The 22,464-nt window shown below is 44.7% G+C and overlaps 1 protein-coding gene across 5 annotated transcripts in view; it reads left to right on the top strand.

Moving 5' to 3' along the window:
- Positions 1–22,464, top strand: part of EGFLAM (EGF like, fibronectin type III and laminin G domains) — a 172,621-nt gene that overhangs the window by 51,593 nt on the left and 98,564 nt on the right. For 4 of the 5 annotated variants that reach the window (XM_007467614.1, XM_007467616.1, XM_007467617.1 and 1 more), the window contains exons 3-5: positions 227–310; positions 11,645–11,762; positions 12,988–13,123. In XM_007467614.1, coding sequence (XP_007467676.1) covers positions 227–310; positions 11,645–11,762; positions 12,988–13,123 — 338 coding nt within the window. Of the gene's footprint in view, positions 1–226; positions 311–3,341; positions 3,369–11,644; positions 11,763–12,987; positions 13,124–22,464 lie in introns of all 5 variants that reach the window. The other variant, XM_007467618.1, reaches the window with a different exon arrangement.

Below are 22,464 nucleotides of genomic sequence, written 5' to 3'. Positions count from 1 at the left end.
TCCATTCCACTTTACTCCATGTCTTCCTCTGGGTCTCTGTAGGCTTAGGAGTTTGCAACCCTGGCCAGGTATGTCTGATGTTTGCTGACAAGGAACTAGTGTGAGAGAGGTGAGGCAGCGCGCCTCAGGACCCTCTGTGGTTGTGAGTATAGTTCGAACCACAGGCCCTTGGTCTGGTGGAGATGTGCTGGCCCCGCTCTGACCCGGATGTCTGCATCTTTTCTAGGTCTTTTACTCTGAGGTCGGCGTAGATAAATCCCTGCAGGAGCGGTCCCACGGTGTGCCACTCGGCCTGGATACCCTGACCACGGTGAGTAACTCCATCCTGGAAGCCTCCTAAAAGCACATCCCTGGTTGGCATTTCATTGATATTGGGAAGGATTTCTAATTTGGTGTGTATATGTGCTGATGAATGTATAATAATAATAATAATAGCAACAACAATGAAAACTAATGTTTGTATAGTCCTTTGGAATTTAGAACGTCTTTCATGGCCATAAACCCATCACGTGCATGTGTATCTCCAGAAAGGCAGCCATATGAGGAAAGCTTCCAGAAAGGCAGCTTCCATGCTGGACTCAGCCCACCCCATTTATCCTGCGAGAAAACAGCTGTCTTACAGCTGCTTTCTCCCCTTCTTTTCTCCATAAAATTCAATTCTGATTTTTTTTGAAATCCCAATAAAGCTTTATAAATAAATATGACACATTTGTATCTTCTCAACTCCCTGGAGACACAATGCAGAGGAAAACGGTGTAATTGGAAATGTATATTCAAACGGTGCAAGTTGTTTATTTTTCTTCCCCAGCAGGCATCCTGTCCTTCCACTAACCAGTTGCTGGCTCTTCATCTATTTCTTTTCTGTTTCCTGTCAAGGTCCCTTGGGGTGAATTTCTCTGCCTTAGGCATGTTCTGTTTTCTTTTCTTTCACTCGCAGCCTCCTTCCCCGTTCTACTACAATTATTCTACAGGCTAGAGCCTTTCTAATTGCTCTACAAGGAGTTAGCATCAGTGCCCAGAATACCATAGCTACAATGGTGGTGGAGGAAGAGGTGGTGTTTGGAACTCCTATTTAGTAAATGCCTGCGGGCGCAGCACCTAGAAACTTATTTGTCATCCGTGATGACTAGCTGTCACTTACTGAGAGTCTGTTACCTGCCAGGCGCTCTCCCTCGTGCTTTTACATTTGTTCTTCCATTTCATCTTTACAACTATACTGTGACCTCATTTTCCTGACAAGGATGCTGAGACTCAGAGAGGTGAAGTAACGTTCTTCAAACCATACGTTAGCAAGTAACAGTTGACTATAAACCCAGGGCAGACTGAATACTGGGTCCTGCTCTGGCTATTTTTACCAAAGCTCTCATGACTCAGAAAAGAAGAGATGCACATGTTCGGCTTATTTGTATTTTGCATGCTGCTTTTATTCTCAGACTTTTGATTAAGTACCCCTCATTTGCCTCAGGAGCGCCCAGCCCCAGCCTCTGTGGTTTAGTCTATCCTGAGGTGGGAAGGTCGGGTTGGCTTCACCTAGGCCACCACCGGTTGAGGTGCCATCTCCCCTTGACAGCACTGGAACTTTCAACGAGCCCCTGGACCCCACCGTGGGACTGACATCATCCCTAGCAGTGTCCTGCAGTGAGTGTGGCTCACGCACAGCCTGTGCAGAGAGGGCACGGTGCTGGTGACAGGGGTCCTGGACCCCGCACAGTGCCTCTGAAATCAAGATCCTGCCCCGTTACATGAACCCGGGCCTGACACGCTGGCATTTCTGGGAAGGCCACTGCAGTGCAAACAGAAAGCAGAGGCCGGGAAGGGAGACAGTCACCCTGGGCCTCCAGACCTCCTTCCTCCACTTACAGGTTGGGTAACTTTGGCCAAAGCTACTTAAACTGTCTAAACCTCAACTTTCTCCCATGAAAGGGGTGTAATAATTATACTGTTGTGAGTGGCAGATCAAATTGTGCATGTAAAAGCCTTTAATAAAAAGTAAGAAGCCATATAGACGTTAGTTGTTATTCTTGATGACCATTGCCTTTATGTTCAATATATTCTCTCCATTAACTACACCACAGTGTTAGAATATGCTACCAAATTACAGCATTTGATTACCTTGCCGATTTCAACAAACTTGCACGGTTGCTACTCTCCACCCAGCACGAGATAACACACGGTCCTGTTCTTGGGCAGCTTTTGGTCTCATTGAGAAAACCACATTTACATTGATAAAACAATTAGAGAGCAATATGAGACCAGATGTCATTTACATGCCACTTACTAGACAGACTGAGGTTTTGAAGACGGAGAGATTAGTGTAGGAACAAGTGGTCAAGAGGTAAAAGTGGGGGCTGAGAATTGAATCAGGGGCAGTTTCTGGAAAGGCAGAGGAGAGAGAGGGGCATTCAAGTCAAAAGGAATTGTTTGAACCGAGGGAATGAACACATGTGTGTGTGTACATGCTCGTGGGCTTGTGTGTTTGGGCAGAGGGGCAGTGGAGGTGCAGAATACAGAGAATGGAGAGAGGAAATGATGACTAGACATAAAGGCAGCAAGTCAGGAAGGGGGAGGGGAGCGGTCTGGTACAGCAGAGGGGGCTCTGGATTTAGATGACTCGCATTTCAGATTCCTGTATGACGACAAACCAGCTGGGTAACCTTACTGGGTCTCAGTTTCCTCATTGACAAAACAGGAACTGGAAAAGGAGCTATATCGTGGGTAGCCTATCTGTGGTTCCCAGCCTGTGTGCTTCAGGGCTCTGCAGCAAACTCACAGGGGCCTTGTGGAATATTTGAACTTTGCACGGGAAACAGCAACATCTGTGTAAACTACTACTACCAAATCTTTTGGGTGTAACTATTGAATAACTGGAACCGCTAGGGATTTTTTCTAGATTAGAGGTGTTGTAAAAATAATACTGCGATACTAATGGCGCCATGAACAGAGAAAGTTTGGGAACCTCTGTACTCCATCACATCATCCTGTAGCATCCTACAGACCTCAGTCTGTCTAGTAAGTTGCATGTAAATGACATCTGGTCTCATGTTGCTCTCTAATTGTTTTATCAGTGTAAATGTGGTTTTCCCAATAAGACCAAAAGCTGCCCAAGAACAGCAGCTTTTAATGTTGTGGGCATTAAACAAGATCATGGTCATAGAACCCTCAGCACCACATGCAGCACAGAATAAGAACTGAGTGAGTGTTCAAGAGAAATCACATTGCCAAGGTGTGTGTTTGCTGCCCTTGGCTGTACGTGGTGGAAGGGCAGCTACTCTATGAGTTCATTTTAGTTCCTGCAACCTTTCCTTTCCTTTTCATATTGCTTTGTTTTTTCTCCTCTCCAGGGACGATTGGATCATCAGATGATTTTTGTAAGTATGCTCTCGAAAAGTTAAACCCTTGCCCCAACCCTGGATTCAGGGGGTCTCTTTTCATCAAAATGTTGATTTTTCTGCATCTCTCTCGCTGATTAAGGCCCACGGAGAGTGCTTGGTTCTAGTGGAAGCAGCAGTCGCGGAGCATACCGGGTGAATTTTTTTTTTTTTTTTTTGCGGTACGAGGGCCTCTCACTGTTGTGGCCTCTCCCGTTGCGGAGCACAGGCTCCGGACGCGCAGGCTCAGCGGCCATGGCTCACGGGCCCAGCCGCTCCGCGGCATGTGGGATCCTCCCGGACCGGGGCACGAACCCGTGTCCCCCTCATCGGCAGGCGGACTCTCAACCACTGCGCCACCAGGGAAGCCCCCGGGTGAATTTTTAATCATTTAGAAAGAAACTGTTTTATCTTACATGGTAGAGTAAGGTTAAGAGCAACGTTTTTAAAGGTTGAAGTAATTTAAGTTCTGTTCCAAGACGAGGTGAAAAAGATTGAAAAGGAGAGAAAATATTTCAACTAGCGAGAGCCCCAGTGTGAGGGGAGCTCCTTCACCCCCTTTACCTTCTTCTTTCCTCACTGCCTCTAACAATCCTAGACCTTCTCAATGAGACAAAACCGGGTCACCTAAACCTGGTTGATTGACTATCTGGAAGAATGCCGAACAGAGGATTGGTTCTATTCAACTGAAGAAATGACCAAAATAACCTGGTGGATTATGTGGAATCCTGATGCGCTCTTGGATAGTCTGCCTGTATAAAGGCTTCTGATTTGATTAGCATTTGACACTTAACCTTTTCTTAGAAGAACAACCAGCAGGTTTCATCCCAGAAAAATAAACAGTAAAACAAATCAGGACAATTTGGTGATGTTTTTAGAGTTAGAAATAGAAATGGATGCTTAAACTGGTGGTCTTCAACACCTTTTGATCATGCATGCCATCAGTTAAAAAATATTTGAACATATACCAATATACGTATATGTATGTATTTGTAAATTATACATCTGCTACTCTCTCTATATATTGTGTACATTATAAAATCCCACAGCATTTTAAAGGAGGAGATAAAATAGAAGTAGAAAGTTCTTATGTTTTCTTCCAACATCTCAGTAGGTTGTCTTGCTCTCTCAGGGGGATGCACCACCGCCCTGCTTTGGAGTCCACCGGTCTGGCTGACCCACAATAGTGATTCTGTTTGGGTCTTATCCAGGGTTAAGGGATAAAGTAGACAGGAATCATGAGACTTGCATCTAGTCCCAGCTCTGTCACTAGAGCAAGGGTAACTGTGGGCAAGGTCACTGAACCCCCTTGAACCTCTCTTTGACTATAAAATGAAGAGGCCAATTAGTAATGGTTGCCAACCGGGGGATTCTTTGTTCCCTGTGGGCATATGGAAATAGGTGTGGGCATTCTAGTGAACAAGCTTCAGGGATACTGACTCTCCTGCAATATGCAGGGTAGATCCATACGAGGAAGATTTGTCCAGCCCCAATGCTGCCCCTCTTGCAAAACCCTGGCAAATACTCTATGTTTCTGTGACCACTCAGGGAATGGAAATCCCTCCACTCTGGCCTGCAGAGCCTTCCTCTGGACCTTTGGAAGAAGGCTGTTTGGAAGATAACCCTTTTCTATTTCCCTGTGCCTTCCATCTAATGATGCTAAATATTCCCAACTTCTGCTAAGGCAGCCGAGGCAGACTTAACTTATAGAGTCAACTGTGAAGTTGAACACAGGGTTACTAGCTACCAGTGAAGTCTATTTTAGAAGAATTGTAGAATTTCCATGTTGAAACTTTGGCCCAGAGAAGTTAAGTGGCATCCCGCAAACCACACAGCTCTTTCGCTCTAGAGTCTGGGTCTCCTGGCTCCTAGTCCAGTGCTGTCCCAGTTCGTGCCTCTTATCTGTGCTCACTGGATGCCCTCCCGGAGTAGGGGCTACTTGTCCAGACTAGTGAACAAGACAACATACAGCTTCATTTCTGGAAACAAACCACCTGGGTTTCCAGCAGTAGGAGAAAAGTGCAGCATGGAAGCAGGTAAAGGTGAGGTTTGATTCAAGGTCAGAGATTTAAGTTCAGAGCCATTCAGCACAGTTTCATCATGGCAAAGTGAACAGGGATTCAGTTAAGAATAGTCCATTCTTTTCAGGGGCTCCTCTTACATAGCTGTCCAGGTTGTTTTTGAACATTGGGTCTAGCATGAATTAGAATGAAAGTTTAGCAGTCCCAAAACCCCAAATAACAGTGATCCTAACAAGATGTGCATTCTTGTTCTGTCATGTAATGGTCTGCATATAACCAGTTTAGGGCTCTTCTGGTGGCTTCCTTGTGCCAGGATTCTTCCATCTCATTGCTTTGCCAGCCCCTCTGGCCTGCCTCTCCATCATCCAAAATAGCTTACTGCCTCAGCCACATTGTAGCCAAAGGATGAGGAAAAGGGGAAAGGGAACATATCATTTACTATCGAAGGGATAATTCAGAAATTGCCCTCAGCGTTTTTGCTCACATCCTATTGGACAGAATTTAGTCACATGGTCACATCTAGATGCAAGGGAGGCTGGGAAATGTAGTCTTTGAGTGGCCATGGTCTAACTGAAATGTACAGGGGTTCTATTACAAGAAAGGAGAGAATGGATACTAGGGGCAGAGAGTCATTCCTGTCACAGACTGAATGGAGGGAATAGATCTGGTGCAGTAGACATGGAAAAGGCAGTTGGACATCTGAAAAACAAGGTGCTAGCCTGAGAATTAGATGTACTCCGTCTTGAGTCAGGCAATCAGAAGCATATTAAGTCGTGCATTTTATCAGTGAAACCAGACCCATTCTTGCCCTCCCAGAGTGTAGTTATATAAACTTTCTGGGTCCAGTTTCATCATCTATAAAATGAGGAGGATAAGACTGACATCTCAGAGCTGCTGTGAGAATTAAATGTGGCACTGGTACACAAGGATTTTATAAATTCCAAAATGGAGTATAAGTTATGACTATATTATGATGATACAATCATAAGACAAAAGTTTGTTGTTTCTGGTAGTCTGTGAGGGAGGCAGGTGTCCTGGGGGATAGCTCACTTGGTTGTAAAGTTGTTGGAGCTTTCTTCCTGGGCTCAGTGAACTAACCAACTAGCCTTGCTTTTATCTTCTATAAATATAAATTTTCTGATCACATGCCAGCCACTGGTGGTGTTAAAAGACAAAGGAGGCAACCTTTGGAAGGGGTTTCGTATTTCAGAAAGGGACACAAAGTAGGGTTATTTTGCAGCAATGCACCCAACTTTGCTCCCCGCCCCCACAAAAAAAAGTATGGAAGGGGCCAGAGGAGACTGTGGAATTCACTCTGGCTTCTACCCCAAGAAAGCAATTTCTCTGACATTGTTTCTCACCATCTTGTGCAGAAATAGGTCCAAGAGAGAGAAATATTTTGACTCATTTTCAAACTTCCTCAAGGTAAAAAAACCCACTTTTTCTACCTTGAAAAGGGTATTTTTAGCATCTTATCTAGTTTGATGAAGGCTGAAGTAGTGGCCGAAAGACCTTTAAGGACAGAAATAGAAAGACTTGTGGAATTGTGCAGCATTTGACTAAAAAATTCAAGGGTTATCAGGGCTCACACTATTCTGAGAGATTCCATTTGGAAGGAGAGATATTGGAGGAAGAAGTGACAGTTAAATCATTGAATCCAACCCCTCTTTTTATGACCCCAACTACTCAGTCCCCTTGACCCTTGCTCTCTTATGCTAATCTACCAGCCTGTCAGCTCAGGAAAAGACACCAGAAAAGACTGGAAACAGTTTCTGGGAGGGTGACCCTCCACCTCTCAGAATATACCTGGGCTAAAGGTAGCAGTGATCTTCAAACAAAAAGATGAGTTTTGTTTTGTTTTTTTCTTTTTTGCGGTACGCAGGCCTCTCACTGTTGTGGCCTCTCCCATTGCGGAGCACAGGCTCCGGACGCGCAGGCTCAGCGGCCATGGCTCACGGGCCCAGCCGCTCCGCGGCATGCGGGATCCTCCCAGGCCGGGGCGCGAACCCGTGCCCCCTGCATCGGCAGGCGGACTCCCAACCTCTGCACCACCAGGGAAGCCCAGATGAGTTGTTTTTTAATCCACATTTAGAACTTCTGCAAGTGTAGTTTCCCTTGGTTTTCAGTGATCACTTTTAAATTGCAGATACATAAATTTCCATGTTTATAGATAAAATAATTATCTGGTCTTCAGTGTTTATGATAAGAATTCTTGATTTAAGTATTATTTAATATTTTTCATTCATGTATTATCCAATTAGAACTTAGTCCCTGGAGTCAAACAAAGCAGGATTCAAATCCCCACTTTGCCGCTTAATAAATACACAGCCTTGAGCAAATCATTCACTTTTCAGAGATTCAGTTTTCTCCTCTGGAAGTGAAAATAAGAGTGATACCTACCTCATAGGCCTGATGGAAGGCTCAGGCTATATATGTTCCTGGAACAGAGAAAACACTCAATAAGTGGTAACTAATGGTAGCTGTATTTGGTATTGGCACATATCTAATATCTACAATAATCTATGAAACCACACCACTACCCCTGTATTTCATACAGTGTAATGACATCACAGGAGGAAGGGATTCTACAGCAAAGGCTGTGAGAGCATTGTGTTGGTTTGAAAGTGTGATTCCGCTTCCCTGGGAAAAACCTGGGAGTGGCAGTTGGGAGGGGAGGGAAACAGGAAGTCTTGTGTACACCTGGGACCCCCAGCCTCCTAACCACCCAACTTGAAATGAAACCAGGAGACAGATGGTGGAACTAGGATGCACAGATGCAGAGCATTAGAGCAGGGGTGAGGATGGGGGACAGGGAGCTGTGAAAGCAGGACCATATGTTCAGCAAAGACCCCTTGTGCAGTTATATGTAGGATGCAGTGAGGCGGAGAGAGAAGGAAGGGAAGATTGGAGACAAACACTCTCTTGGAGGCTGTAGAAATGGCCCAAGTAAGGATTCAAGGGAAGCAGAAGAAGGGAACAGGTCTGAAAGGCATGTGGAGGTGGCTGGAGGGAGGTGGGTAAGAGGCAGTCAGCCTTGTCTCGGGGGTTACTAACCGGGGTCTGGGGCAGAGATACAGATGCTGTTAATCAAGTTGGAGGGGTCAGTAGGAGAAGTTGGTTCTTGATGAGGTAATCTGTTTATATCCTACATCTTGGTTTGATTTCTTTCATTCACTCAGTAGTTCATTTATTCATTCATCAAAAAGCACTGTTTGAGCATTTGCTACATGTCGGATAATGCTAAGCTTTGGGGTGCCAGAGGAATAAGAACTTGCTTCCTGCCCTTAAGCGGGTGGGGAAAGGTGACCAGTAAACAGACAATTACAGTGTAAGGCGAGTGTTGCTATGATTGAGGTACACCAAGGACGCCAGGGAAGCAGAGAGGAGGGGCGCCTAACCAGACTGGGGGCTAGGGGCTCAGAGAAATGAGGTAATGTCTTAGCTGAACTGAGTCATGAGGGATGAGCAGGGGTGAGCCAGGCAGGAGCAGGGAGAAGGGCATTCCATGGGGAGGGAGCAGCCAGCTCAAAGGCCCAGAGGCAAGGAATTGAATGGCGTAAATGTGAACCCTGCCAAGTTCTTAAGTATGACTGGAATGTAGAATGTAAGGAAGGGAGGTGGCATGAGATGATGCTGGAAGGATAAACAGGGGGATGCAAAGATGCTATTGTAAGTGGAAGTGACACGATCAGATTTGGGTTCAGGAAAATGACTTAGCAGAGTGTGGAGTACAGATTGGATGTGCAGGAAGTATTGGTGGCCGAGAGAGTCAGAGCCATTGTCATCATCGTGAGGACTTGGACTTAAATGGCTGTGAGGATAAAATGACATAAACAGATTCAAGTGATACGGAAGAGTATTGGTAACTGATTGAATGGTGGTTAGGGAGGAGGGGTGGTGAACACAGAGAGGGAAGTGTTGAGAATTTCTGGTTTAGGTAATGAGAGAGAGAACACAAAGGGTGGAGCACTTTTTCATTTTGTTTTTGGTAGTCAGAGGAGGGATGGTTAGTTGAGCTTTGGTTATGTTGAACTGGAGTTGCATGGTAGTTGCTGGGTAGAGAAGTTCAAGAGGCAGTCACAAACCCATGTCTGGAGATCAAGAGGCAGGTTAGAGCTGGAGATGATGGGAGATGTCATTCAAAGGTGCTAGAAGCTAAGGGAGTGGTAGATGAGCTCACTCACCTAAGCAAGGCTACAGAGTGAGAGGAGATGGTGAGGGGTGAACTTCTGGGAAAGACCAACACCTAAGGGGCCAGCAGAGAATGGGGAGCGGGTGGAGGATACTTGGAAGGAGCAACAAGAGAAGTAGAAGGAGACATGGGGGAGAAGTCGCAGTTTCCAAGGAAACCAAGAGATCTCAGAAGCAAGGATGGGCGACAGTATTGAAAGCTGCGAATAGTCAGGTAAAGATGGAAACATTCCCACTGGGTTGACTGCAGAGTTGTTGTGGTGACTTTGGTAGGAACATCTCAGTTGTTTGCACTGAGGAGAGGCCAGACGGGAGCAAGTTGAGGACTGAATAGGAGGCGAGAAGGTAGAGACAACTTCTTTAAGAAGGTTGCATCTCTGGAGAGGAGACAGGCACATGCGCAGTGGGGAATAATTGATTGTCTAAGATAAGAGTGACTTGAGCACAGTAAATACTTAGGGAAGCATCAAGTAGATAAGGGAGAGGTTGGAGATACAGGAGAAAGAGAGGAGGGGAGACAGATGGAGTTCAGAGGCCAGGAGGTGAACCAAGCCCTAGACCGGTGGTTCACAAACCTGGCTGCCCATATTAGCATCACCTGGAGAACTTAAAACAAACTGACACCAGCCTCTGCCCGCCCCCCCCTCCAGAGGTTCTGATTTAAGTGGTCTGGAGTGGAATCTAGCACTGGTATTTTTTTAGATCTTCGAGTGATCCTGCCATGCCTTCAGGGTTAAGAACTACTGTAGTAAGTATTCAATAACTATTTATTGAATCTTTTAAAAAGTTTTGTCGATCAGTTGATTCGTTCTCCTTAGCAACAATGAATGTTTAATCATTTGCAGAGCATGTTGTGAAGAAATATAAGACAGGATACCTGCTTTCAAGTGGCTTGCGATTCCATGGGAGAAATAGTAATAATTTTTAATATGTATAAGTGCTAATTTAGTGGCACAGCACTTGGTAGGGTGATATCAGTTCTGTGTGGTCAGCTGTCAAGGGGAAGATTTTGGCCTCAGAGAAGGTGGAACCTAGGTAAGTGGAGAAAAAGAAGGGTTTCACATGCCTAAGACAATAATCATTACAATCCTGTTTCTTGAGGACATCCTTGGTGCCAGCTACTTTATGTACATTATCCCAAATGTTGTAACTATGCAAGATAGTTATACATCATCCCCATTTTACAGAGGAAGAAACTAAGGCTCAGGGAATTTAATATCAAGGCCATAGCTAGCAATAAGTGGCAGAGTCAGAATTCAAACCCAGGACTGATTGATTCCAAAGTCAGTATCCTTTCCACTACAGTGTACTGGGACCAGTGGCACCAGGCTCCCACTTACTATTTCGTACTGTAGTCTCAAGATGGGGCAAGTCATCTTCAGCTGGGACTTTTTGGTCACGGCTGTTTGTGCAGGTGAAGTTCACACACACTTCCATCATCAGTCCTAGTGGTTCTCAATGTGGGTGTTGATGAACCAGCAGCATCACTTGGGAACTTTTTAGAAATGCAAATTTTCAGACCACTTCCCAGATTTACTGAATCTGAAACTTTGTGGGCCAGGCTTAGCAATTTGTTTTAAGAAGCCTCGTGGTGATTCTGAGGCAGTTTAAGATTTGAGAACCAAAGTTTGAGTCCCTACTTTGTGGATATAAATCAAGAACCTCAATTTGCTGTTGTGGCTAGTCCCTGAGCATCTGTGATATGCAAATGGAAAGAAAGAACTGGGGGATTCTAACCCTGGAAAAGATTGTTACCTGGATTCCAGCAGCCTAGTACTCTCATTGAAGAACTCAGATGTTATGAGCAACATCTGATAGGGTGAATGAGTCCCAGTTCTGCGACAGTGTATTGATTCCAATAAAGGATAATTCATTAGTCTTGGGAAATATGTCATGGTGTTTTCCTCTTTGCAAATTAAAAAAACTTGGCCAATCCTAAAGAAAGCAAAACAATCTCCCAAGCAAATTTCACAGGGGCCTCAAGATGCAACCCTCATGAGATTGTCTGGTTTGCCTCAAAAGAACTTCTGATCATTGACACATTTCCTGTTTGGTCATTGACAGGAGGAAGTGATCGGAGATTTGAAACCAGGCATTGAATACCGAGTAAGCGTGGCAGCTTACAGCCAGACTGGCAAAGGGCGGCTTAGCTCTCCTCGGCACATTACCACTTTGCTCCAAGGTAAAATGCATTCAATTCATTAATAATAAGAAAGTGATGGGTGCTATTCATTCATTCCTTCATTCAGTATATCAGTGAGGACCTACTATGTACCAGGCACTGTGCTACGCTAGGCTCTGGGAATTCAGTGGTGAACAAAAACAGGCACAACCCCTGCCCTCTCAGAACTGAGTGGCGTGGGTCGGGACATTATCTAATTAACGTGTGGCCGCAGATAGTGAGAAGTGCTTCCCATGGTGCTGTAAGATCTTCCGTTGTAAGATCCGATATAGGGGTGCGATAAGGATTCCCTGAGGACATGACTGCTAAGTGGGAATTAAGTGGGAGTTAAGAAGGCGAGGAAGGGGAGTGGGAGAAGAGATCTTATAGGCCAGGGGAACCCAACAAAGGCTCATTGAGGTGGTCTGCGCTGGACACTGGGGGACAAAAGTGGCTTGAAGACATCGTTGCTCACAGGCGCTCCTTGTGGAGGGAGAGGCACAAGGTAGGCAGGTAGGTCCAGTGCATCCGAGGTCTGCCCAGCTGGCTCTGGAAGCACTCAGAAGAAGCGTGTTCTCCACCCCAAGGCTCAGGGAGGGTTTCAGAAAGGACCATATCTTTGGCCTGGTTTTTGAAACCTCCATAGGGTTTTGCTAGGAAGAGAAGGCAGAAAAAATATTTCTGTCCGAAGCAATAAAGAAAGGCTGGGAAATGTGAAAGTCTAGATATGAAAATAGTAACAGCAGTTACCTTGGGGTCATAGGATCATTCTACATCTTTACCCATGAGGCTTTTTCCAAATGTCCTACCATTGATATGTATTCTGATGACAGGGGGCAGGAAGGGATACACAAAAGAATTGAAAGTAAGTGACAGTCACACTAAGCATTTAATTTTACTTGTAGGCAAACATCAATTCCGACATGCTAACAGAGGTTCTAAAGGGTACACATCATTGTGTGTCCTGGGATCAATAGTCTGGACATAATGTAGTTGGATTTCCAGCCTGGGGTGCTTGAGGAGAAGGGAAGACCAGCTCTCACTGACAAACCTTACATGAATCCAGTTGTGATTTTGTGTGTGTGTGTGTGTGTGTGTGTGTGTGTGTGTGTGTTTGGATTGGAGGGTGAGGCAGTTCTGAACAGAGATGTTTAGGCTGTAGAAAGCACACATGTTTTTTTTATACATGAAACCTCTCCAGCAGCAAAGACCACAGCCAACTGTAGTTGTTTGCTGTCCTGCCTAGATTCCTGCCTGCTTCCAGTAGCACCTCAGCAGCTGCACGTCACTGTGGTTTCTGATTCCGAGGTGGCCCTATCTTGGAAACCTGGAGAGAGTGAAGGAAGCTCCCCTATTCAGTACTATTCTGTGGAATTCATGAGGTAAGTTAGTGGGTCACATTCAGAAGCCAAACGTACTGACCTCAGTCATTCCAAACACGATAGAAGACTCCACTGCCTGTGAATTTAAGAGACGACAAAGAGGCCTATATTTACACTCTGACTTGGGCCAGCACCTGTCCCCAGCCCTCTTTGATGGTGGGTCATCTGGTTAACCTGTCTGTATCCACCTGACCTCTTCCCCGCCACAGTCAGACTGTCCTAGGCTCTGAAAACTCCCGAGGGACCACTGCCAGCCTGCCTGCATTTCAAGCTCAAAACTTGCCTCCCTGGCTTTGAAACATTATGTCTGAAGTATATATACATATATATATATATATGTATATATATATACTTTTTTTTTTTTTGGCGGTACGCGGGCCTCTCACTGTTGCAGCCTCTCCCATTGCGGAGCACAGGCTCTGGACGCACAGGCTCAGCGGCCATGGCTCACGGGCCCAGCCGCTCCGCGGCATGTGAGATCTTCCCGGACCGGGGCACAAACCCGTGTCCCCTGCATCGACAGGCGGACTCTCAACCACTGCGCCACCAGGGAAGCCCTGAACTAGGGCTCTTCCTCTGAACTCTAGTTGCAGTTGACTTTTTTTTTTTTTTTTTTTAATAACTGTGTTTATTTTTACTTGTTGACAGTTTGCTTTATTTATTTATTTATGGCTGTGTTGGGTCTTCGTTTCTGTGCGAGGGCTTTCTCTAGTTGTGGCAAGCGGGGGCCACTCTTCATCGCGGTGCGCGGGCCTCTCACTCTCGCGGCCTCTCTTGTTGCGGAGCACAGGCTCCAGACGCGCAGGCTCAGTAGTTGTGGCTCACGGGCCCAGTTGCTCCGTGGCATGTGGGATCTTCCCAGACCAGGGCTCGAACCCGTGTTCCCTGCATTAGCAGGCAGATTCTCAACCACTGCGCCACCAGGGAAGCCCCTGCAGTTGACTTTTAAATTGAAGCACCTAGCTGATGAAACAGTGTTGTTCTCTACATTAAAGGTGATTGGGTTTGTCTGAGGCCGGTTGCTTCATGGATTCGTAAAGCCTTGTTCAGCACCTCATTCCTAGGCTCTCTGAAGCTGGGGCAAAGGATTCTGCCGTGATTTGATTAGCTCTGCTTCTGTTTCTTGACTTCCTAGCCTAGTTTTTGGTAGTAGAAAACAGATATTTGTTTCTTCAGAGAAGCACTGCACTGAGTCTCTTTAATGCTTGAGTACAGAGCTCGTTTCAGGCAGGACTTATTGAATTGCAAGTGGCAGAATCTTGAAAGAAGATGAGACCGTAATGTATCGGCCCCTATGAGTGTCAAGTCCTGTGACAACTCTAAATTTGGGGAAGGCTAGCTCTGTATCACATCCGCAGTCTGTCTCCATCCATCTCTGTGCTCTGCTCCCCCCTTTATTGGCTTTAGTTTCAGGCTCTTCCAGTATGGTGGCAAGATGGCCACCAGGCACTGCAGGCTTGCTGTCTACTAGCTCAGCTCCCAGCTGGAAAAAAGTGGCTCTTTCTCAGGGGACACAGTAGAGTCTCAGTATTCATTCTAGCCGGCCAGGCTCTGGTCCCTCTTCTTTCGCTGAGCCAATCACTGCGGCCAAGGAGAGTGCACTGATTGGGCAGATGCGCGTCATATTCTGAGCTCTGCAACTAAAGACTGGTGGGTCATTCAGGCCTGAAGTACACAGACTGAGAGTTCAAGAGGGCTGGTTCCTCAAAGCGAAGTTGTGCAATTAATGGAAAAGGGAGGAACAGATGCTGGGAAAATTAAAAAATAAATAAATGAAAGATGCCCTCAGCCAAGCTCCAGACCAATGCCCTTCAGTGAGGATAATCTACAATTGTGTTGTTGAACAGATTTGGTAGGCGAAGCCCGGAATGTGTCTGGAGTAGAAAAGATTCTGAGCCTGGTTCCAATAGTAGTTAAACTGCAACAGTGGAAAGTCCTAAAACTTCAGCCTTCTCATCTGTAAAACTTGGAGTGAAACTTAACATTTCTAATTTACTTGTCTAAATAACATCAGCAAAGCAAAATGTAATACTTTAAAATTTTGAAAACTGGGCAACGTTTTTCATAGTAGCCCAGCAGGTCATCTGTGTGACCCTCAGCAAAGATGACGGTTATCATTGACTATTTTATTTTATTTTTTTATTTTAATTTTTTTGCGGTACGCAGGCCTCTCACTGTTGCGGTCTCTCCCGTTGCGGAGCACAGGCTCCGGACGCGCAGGCTCAGCGGCCGTGGCTCACGGGCCCAGCCGCTCTGCGGCATGTGGGATCTTCCCTGACTGGGGCACGAACCCGTGTCCCCTGCATCGGCAGGCGGACTCTCAACCACTGCACCACCAGGGAAGCCCTACTATTTTATTTTTTAACATCTTTATTGGAGTATAATTGCTTTATAGTAGTGTGTTAGTTTCTGCTTTATAACAAAGTGAATCATTAATTTTGTGGTAAAGCATGTATTTCTTTCTTAAACTTCAGTCTGGCATATTGGCAAAAGGTGGAAATTGCAGTTTCGTAACCTGTGTGTACAACTGAAAGTAGAAAATGAGATGGATTTAGAGCCAGAACTGGAAGGGAGTGCTTGCTGCTTCCTCTACTGCCAGCAGGGGGCGCTGTGCAAGTCACTTCGCCTCTGTAGTCTCAGTGCCTCACACAGTTTAGGGTCCCCAAAAGGAGAGCGTTTTACAAGGACTTGGGTGCAAGTAGTTTATTTTATTTGGAAGCAGAAATCAGGAATGAGAAGGTTGGGTGAGGGATGGAGGACATATGACCGTGTGTTACAGAAGTCACTTCTGCAGGCAATGGGGGCCTCTGTAGGCGCTTAATTCTATGGCGAACTCTCTGGAGCACACAGAATTCCTCTCTAATTTGCCTATCAGAAAGGCAAGGGCCATTTATGCGCTGCTGGCTTCTGTCCTCTTTTTGTTGATTGAAAGTTTCCCCCAGGGGTACAACTTCCCACCCTTCTAGGCTCTGCTGGCCCTTGGATTAAGGAGGCAGGTCCAGGGAAGGAGGAGTGATGTGAGCACAGCATGTGCTTGAGGTTCGATGCTGGCCTTGCGAGGCAAGTTGGGCTCACATGAAACTCTCCACATGACAGCCACAGCTGAAGTCAGAACTGGGAGAAGGGGAGGTGACACAGGCCCCAGAGGCATTGACTACAGTGTCCTCACAATGCAAAATATGGGTGATAACTTCTTGCAGTCTTATAACGTGTCCTCATTAGGAGGATCAAGTGAAATCACCTATGAGAAACAGCTTTCTACAAAGCTCTTCTGACATGTACATGTCAAAAACCAAGCTAAGGAAAAGGAAAGAAACAAGCAAAAAAGCAAAAGCCCTACACACCTGTAAGGTATATATGGGTGTTATGTACCTACATTTAACAATTTTAATTCTTCTCCAACAAAAATACATCTTAACATTCAAACCTCTAACATTTGAGGGGCTCAGACCCCAAATTCTTATGTGTAAATATTTAAAAAGTATATACCATTTTAACAAACTGTTAACTATTTTTTGTATCAATGTCCTGGAGACATTGTAGATGTCCTCATATTTAGAACTCTTGGATATCTCGGTGTTCCAAATGGAACATGGTAGCATAAGGAAAGCCAGCTCCTGACTCCAGCCCCTATACTAGGAATTCTGCTCCTGCTATCTCTTCCAGAATATGTAAGCTCAGTCAAGTTATTTAATCTCAGGACCTCCGTTTCCTCATCTGTAACATCAAGTTCATGCGACCCTCACAGCAGGGTTGTTGTTGATAGCCTTCATAAAGTGTTTATACATAGCAGACATTCAATAGCTGTTTATTTCCTTACCCCCCTACCACTATTGCCCCTTTACAAAGAAAGGAATTGGGACTCAATTGCTTAAGTTGCTTTGCCAAGGTAAAATGACTGGTTAGGGACAAAATTAAAATTAGAACTGAACTCTCTCGACTTCCAGCCCGGTGCTCTTTCTACAAAACCCCATGTCCTCTTCATGTCTGTGATCCACCTTCAGAGATGGAATGCTGGACTCAGCCCGCCTGGAGCTCTGCTGGCTGGGGAAATGGGAAGCCTCATCTTAGGCTGCTGTTGGCTGTTACTCCAGAAGGGAAGCTCTCGCAGCTTGTTGTGGCATTTAATGTTTGGCTGCAAAATAAATCCCCACATTCATTTGTAAACGTCTCAGAGTCTATCCCATTTCAGTTGAGAGCCTGAGGATATGTGTTTAAAGAGAGCTTTCCTGGGCTCTAAATCAGAAACTGCAGTCAGTGTGAAAAGCTTTGGGGGCCTACAGTTATCTGTTTTCCCCAGAGAGGTCTGTTTAATGTTTAACATTGAATTCTTTTTGCCCAAATACCTGCTGTGTACACAAACACCTGTGACAGGTCTCTGGGTGAGCCAAAAGTGTCTTTTCCTGTGCCAGAGGCAGGCCTTTGACAGGCCAAGGCTAGGAAATTGTAGAAATCAGTGTATTGCCAGAAGTTATCCTCAGATTTCACCCATCTGAATGTGAAGTTCTTGTCTGAGTTCTGTCACTGGAGGATTAGGTTCCAGTCCTCTGTCTTGGTAGGTGCTTATTCATCAGTTGCCCTTATTCAGTGAGGATAATGGTGTCAAAGGCGTTGCTGGGAAATAGTCTCAAAAAACTTTTAAGGAGGGGCTTCCCTGGTGGCGCAGTGGTTGAGAGTCCGCCTGCCGATGCAGGGGACACAGGTTCGTGCCCCAGTCTGGGAGGATCCCACATGCCGCGGAGCGGCTGGGCCCGTGAGCCATGGCCGCCGAGCCTGCGCGTCCAGAGCCTGTGCTCCGCAACAGGAGAGGCCACAGCGGTGAGAGGCCCGCGTACAGCAAAAAAAAAAAACTTTTAAGGAAATATGTAGCTGGCTAATAAGAGATTAACCTGAAAAATTACACTAGACCAGGGTATGGGGTACTGACTGCTTACTTGCTAGTTTTGTTCATATTTTGGGTGGACATTCCATGTGTTTGTGATGCTGTCTTAGGTCATGGGCTTAGGACCAAGCAAATTTTTGTTCTTCATCCAGCTTCTGCCTCCCGTTTAATGGAGGATGCCCACAGGGTGAGCACCTTGAAAGGGTGCTCTCAGTGATTGTATCAGAGAGGAGACTTGATCTCTGGCTCAGGCAGGATGAGAGTAATCTTCATAATGTCTCCCAAAGTTGGCCTGGGGACTATTCATCAGCTTCCTTATTTACAGTAGATTTAAAATTTTTAATCAGTGTAGAAAAGATTTGAAGAGGCAAATTCTAAGTAAGCCTGCAAGCTGTAACATATTTTGCAATGTTTTTAAAACTTTTTCTTCCTGCTTTTCTAAAACAGAAAAAACGTGCATTCGAAGTAGGAAGAATATATATGTATATATTTTTTGCCTGCTGTTGGGTGTTTGTTGCTGCACGCGGGCTTTCTCTAGGTGTGGCGAGTGGGGGCCACTCTTTGGTGCACAGGCTTCTCATTGTGGTGGCTTCTCTTGTTGCGGAGCACGGGCTCCAGGTGCATGGGCTTCAGTAGTTGCGGCACGTGGGCTCAGTAGTTGTGGCTTGCGGGCTCTAGAGCGCAGGCTCAGTAGTTGTGGCACACCGGCTTAGTTGCTCTGCGGCATGTGGGATCTTCTCGGACCAGGGCTCAAACCCGTGTCCCCTGCATTGGCAGGCGGATTCTTAACCACTGTGCCACCAGGGAAGTCCCAGGAAGAATATTTTATTTCTAAAGTGATACTGAAAATTTCTTTGTGGGCAGCAATCTTAGTGTTCATTAAAATAAGAACCAAGCATAAATATAGCTACCTATGTTTTGAAATATTTTGTCTATAAATATCTGAGAAACTTTCCTCCTTCTCCCTAAGAATTTCCCCAGGGTAAGTGCTTTTCTCATAAGTGAAAAATATATACTATGGTGGCAATGAAAACCCAAAGGCTTGGACAAATAGTCCTTACCAGTAATGTTTCACTTGGGGTGCTGTGTTCCATATATGCTATCTATCAGGTTGGTTAAAGGTGAAAATAGTTTTCATTTAACTTACCTATACAGTTAAGTCCCCTACATGTGAATGACTTCCGTCTGAGAGCACATTTGTTAAGTCCAATTTGTTCGTAAGTCCAACAAAGTTATCCTAGGTACCCAACTAACACAATCAGCTATATAGTACTGTACTGTAATAGGTTTATGATACTTTTCGCACAAAGAATACATAAAAAAAAAACACAAGAAATGAATAAAACATTTCTTAATCTTACAGTACAGTACCTTGAAAATTCCAGTAGTACCAGCTATATCACTGCTGCTTTAACACTTGCTTCCAGACATCCTGGGCTTGAAATAAAGATACTGTACTACTGTCTCTATACAGTACTGTACGGTTAAGTACACAAAAGCACAACCACTTGCAGAGGATTCACGCATGTGACAACGTACGCCAGACACATGAACTAAAGCTTACACGATTGGACAAGCGAACGCACCTTCGCATCTTTGAAAGTTCCCAACTTGAAGGTTCATATGTAATGGACTTACTGTAGCTTTTCTGTAGGTGTAACCTGATTGGTTAAAACTGCTTCAGAGTTTTGTAGTGTCAGTTGTTGGAAAGGGCAGATTAAAGCTTTCAGTGGCTATTTTTAATAAAAAGCGCACCAAGGCTAATTTTGGGTGCATGTGAAAGTTCAAAATATTTCTGTGTGTTTTAGGGACATAGGTCAAGAAATGATCTCTAACATCTCAGCCCAAGACACTAATACTAATAAATATGAAAGAGCAATGCTTCCTTTCTTTTCCCTTTCACACCTTTCTGCCTAAATAATTCCCTGGTCCCTTGCAGATGCCTTCCATAATAAGACTTGCAAAATTCATCTTCACGCAGAGCTGCTTTTAAGCTGATTGCAATGTCTACGTATTGGTTTTACTTGAGAATCTCAAGGTCATGCACACCTGGGTGGTGCATTAAAATTATTATTTCAAAATAATTTTGAAAATTATTTTACAAATTGATATTTTTGTCAGAAGTCATCTGTCTTTCCATCCCATCATCGGCCTACAAGTAACAAATGAATTGAATTAGTTTCCTCCTAAGAAGTGACCCTGCAAAGGCTGTTACTGACATGAAGATCAAGTGTGGGATTCAGAGCGGAAGCTGAACGGATTATGGATTTTCCTTGAACAGTTTTAAGGGATGATGTGATATGACTTATGGTCAAGGGCACAGGCTATGAAAGTTAAAGAAGTGTTTCATTCAGAATCGAGACTTACAGTCCAATGCTTGGTATCGTCTCTCAGGTTTAAGTTCGACCAAATGTGGAATCAGAAGACACAGCTCTGAGCTGGCCTCTAATCCTGGGGACAAATGGCTTGATTCCAGTTTTAAGCTTCCTTCCATATGAAATAAGGCTGGACTGCTTGACCTCTAAAATCTGGTGGCTCTGATTTTCTGTCCTTGTGACAAAGGTGAGGAAGTATAGGCAGTTTACTACACAGGGCTCTGGACCTATCTTCCTGGTCCAACCCTTGCCTCCACCACTTTTAAACCATAAGATTTTAGTTGCATTATTTAACTTCTCTGTGCCTCAGAAGAATGGGGATAACGATTTACTTACCACATCGAGTTGTTGTGAGATAAAGTGAGTTGATGCACACAAAATGCACAGAATAGCACCTGTTATACAGTAAATGCTCAATCAATGCAAACTGTTCTTATTAAGGCTTTTATGATAGGTCTTTCCTGCTTTCCTTTATAGCCATGTTCTTTCTTGGCTAAAGGTCTTTATGCTTGCTATACTCTGCCAGGATATATCTTCTACTTCTTTACCTAGTAAACTCTTGTTCATCCTTCACTTCCCCTGCTTAAGTACCACTTCCTCCAGGAAGCCTGCCCTGAACCCTGCCCCCCACCTCAGACTAGGTTAGGTACACCTGCAACACCTACTAGCAACGCTCAGCACACTTGTAGTTAATTACTTGTTCGAAGTCTGTCCTCCTTGCCAGGACATGAGGGCAACGTCTTGACTGGCTCCCTTCTGTGGAATATGGCAGCTACGTGAAGTAAACATAGCACGTGTCAAGTAGGTGCTGGAGAACATTTGGATACAGGCAGTCATGTGATTGAATCCAGAGAGTGACAACAACTAGCTGCCACCTTGTGCAAGATCCTTGACCTCTCTGAGCCTTACTTCCCTTGGCTGTAAAGTAGGGATGATAATAGTGGATACCTCGGGAGGGTTGTGAAGATAAATAGATGTCTGTACAGTACTTAGAAGAGTGGCTTATGGAAGAATATTTTTAAGTGTCAGTTCTTTTGCTTACCCTGAGCCCCATGGTAATGGAAGTGTATTGCCATACTAGTCACAGCAGATTGAATGAATCCTTTACTGCTAATTTCCAAGGCCACAGCAGTAACCAATATCATTCCTTACTAACTGCAGAAATAAAAGGCAGACAAAATCCAACCTGGATCTGCATGCACGTGCCCTTTCCTTCCCCCCGACCCAAAGTTACTTATTGCTTTTGTTTTCTCATCATAAAAGGGATAGTGGTATGTGGTAAAGCTTCAAATAATACCTAATGTATAAGACTAACTTGAAAGCTACCATTGCGATTTTATTTCGTATTGAATGATAACTTGTGTTTCGGAGCCCTTCATACCTGCAAGTGAATTGCCAACATTTTTCATAGCGTTTTACTAGAACTTATAGCAGTAACTGGGCAAATGGCTGCAGTATTTAACAGTGATGTAGCCCTGTGTTGGTTTTCCTGCCCCCCAAAATTATAGAGCTTGATATATTTAAAGAATTGTTCTTATACAATTAATCAATTTTGAGGACAATGGGAAAAAAACAGCAACAAAAATCTCCCTTTCTTTTCAAGAAATTGTTTAGGAAGTTGTGCTGTTTAAGTATAAGCCTTCCTTACAGCCAACAATAGAATTAGAAATAAGCAAGAGTGGGCTTGTTTGGGTGTCAGCTGACATTTCATATTAACAAGTGGTGTTTTGTGAAAAATTCCTTTTTCTTACCTTTAGTTTCCAAATTGAAAATCTCAGAACCGTAGTCCCAGAAATTCTGGTAGCCATCAAGTTCCTCCATTCAGGCTCAAATGGAAGGGCGATTCTGAATGTTTTTGCAGAAGTTTGACCTACAGTTCTACAAATTGATCCCTTAAAGCTTCAATCCCTCCTACTGTGAGCTTTCCTGATGTAATCCCTGGTCAGACTGATGGGAGTTGACACAAATTGAATTCTTGTGTACCAGTGTTGGGAGCCATTTGTAAACTGTAAATGAAAGTGTGCTCTCCAGTTGCCCCATCAGGGACAAATTGCCAGCTGAGTTTATCATTACCCCATTCTATC

This window comes from Lipotes vexillifer, unplaced genomic scaffold, assembly GCF_000442215.2.
Source record: "Lipotes vexillifer unplaced genomic scaffold, Lipotes_vexillifer_v1.1 scaffold1432, whole genome shotgun sequence".
Taxonomy (NCBI): Eukaryota; Metazoa; Chordata; class Mammalia; order Artiodactyla; family Lipotidae; genus Lipotes; species Lipotes vexillifer.
This window is presented reverse-complemented; position numbering and strand designations above follow the sequence as displayed.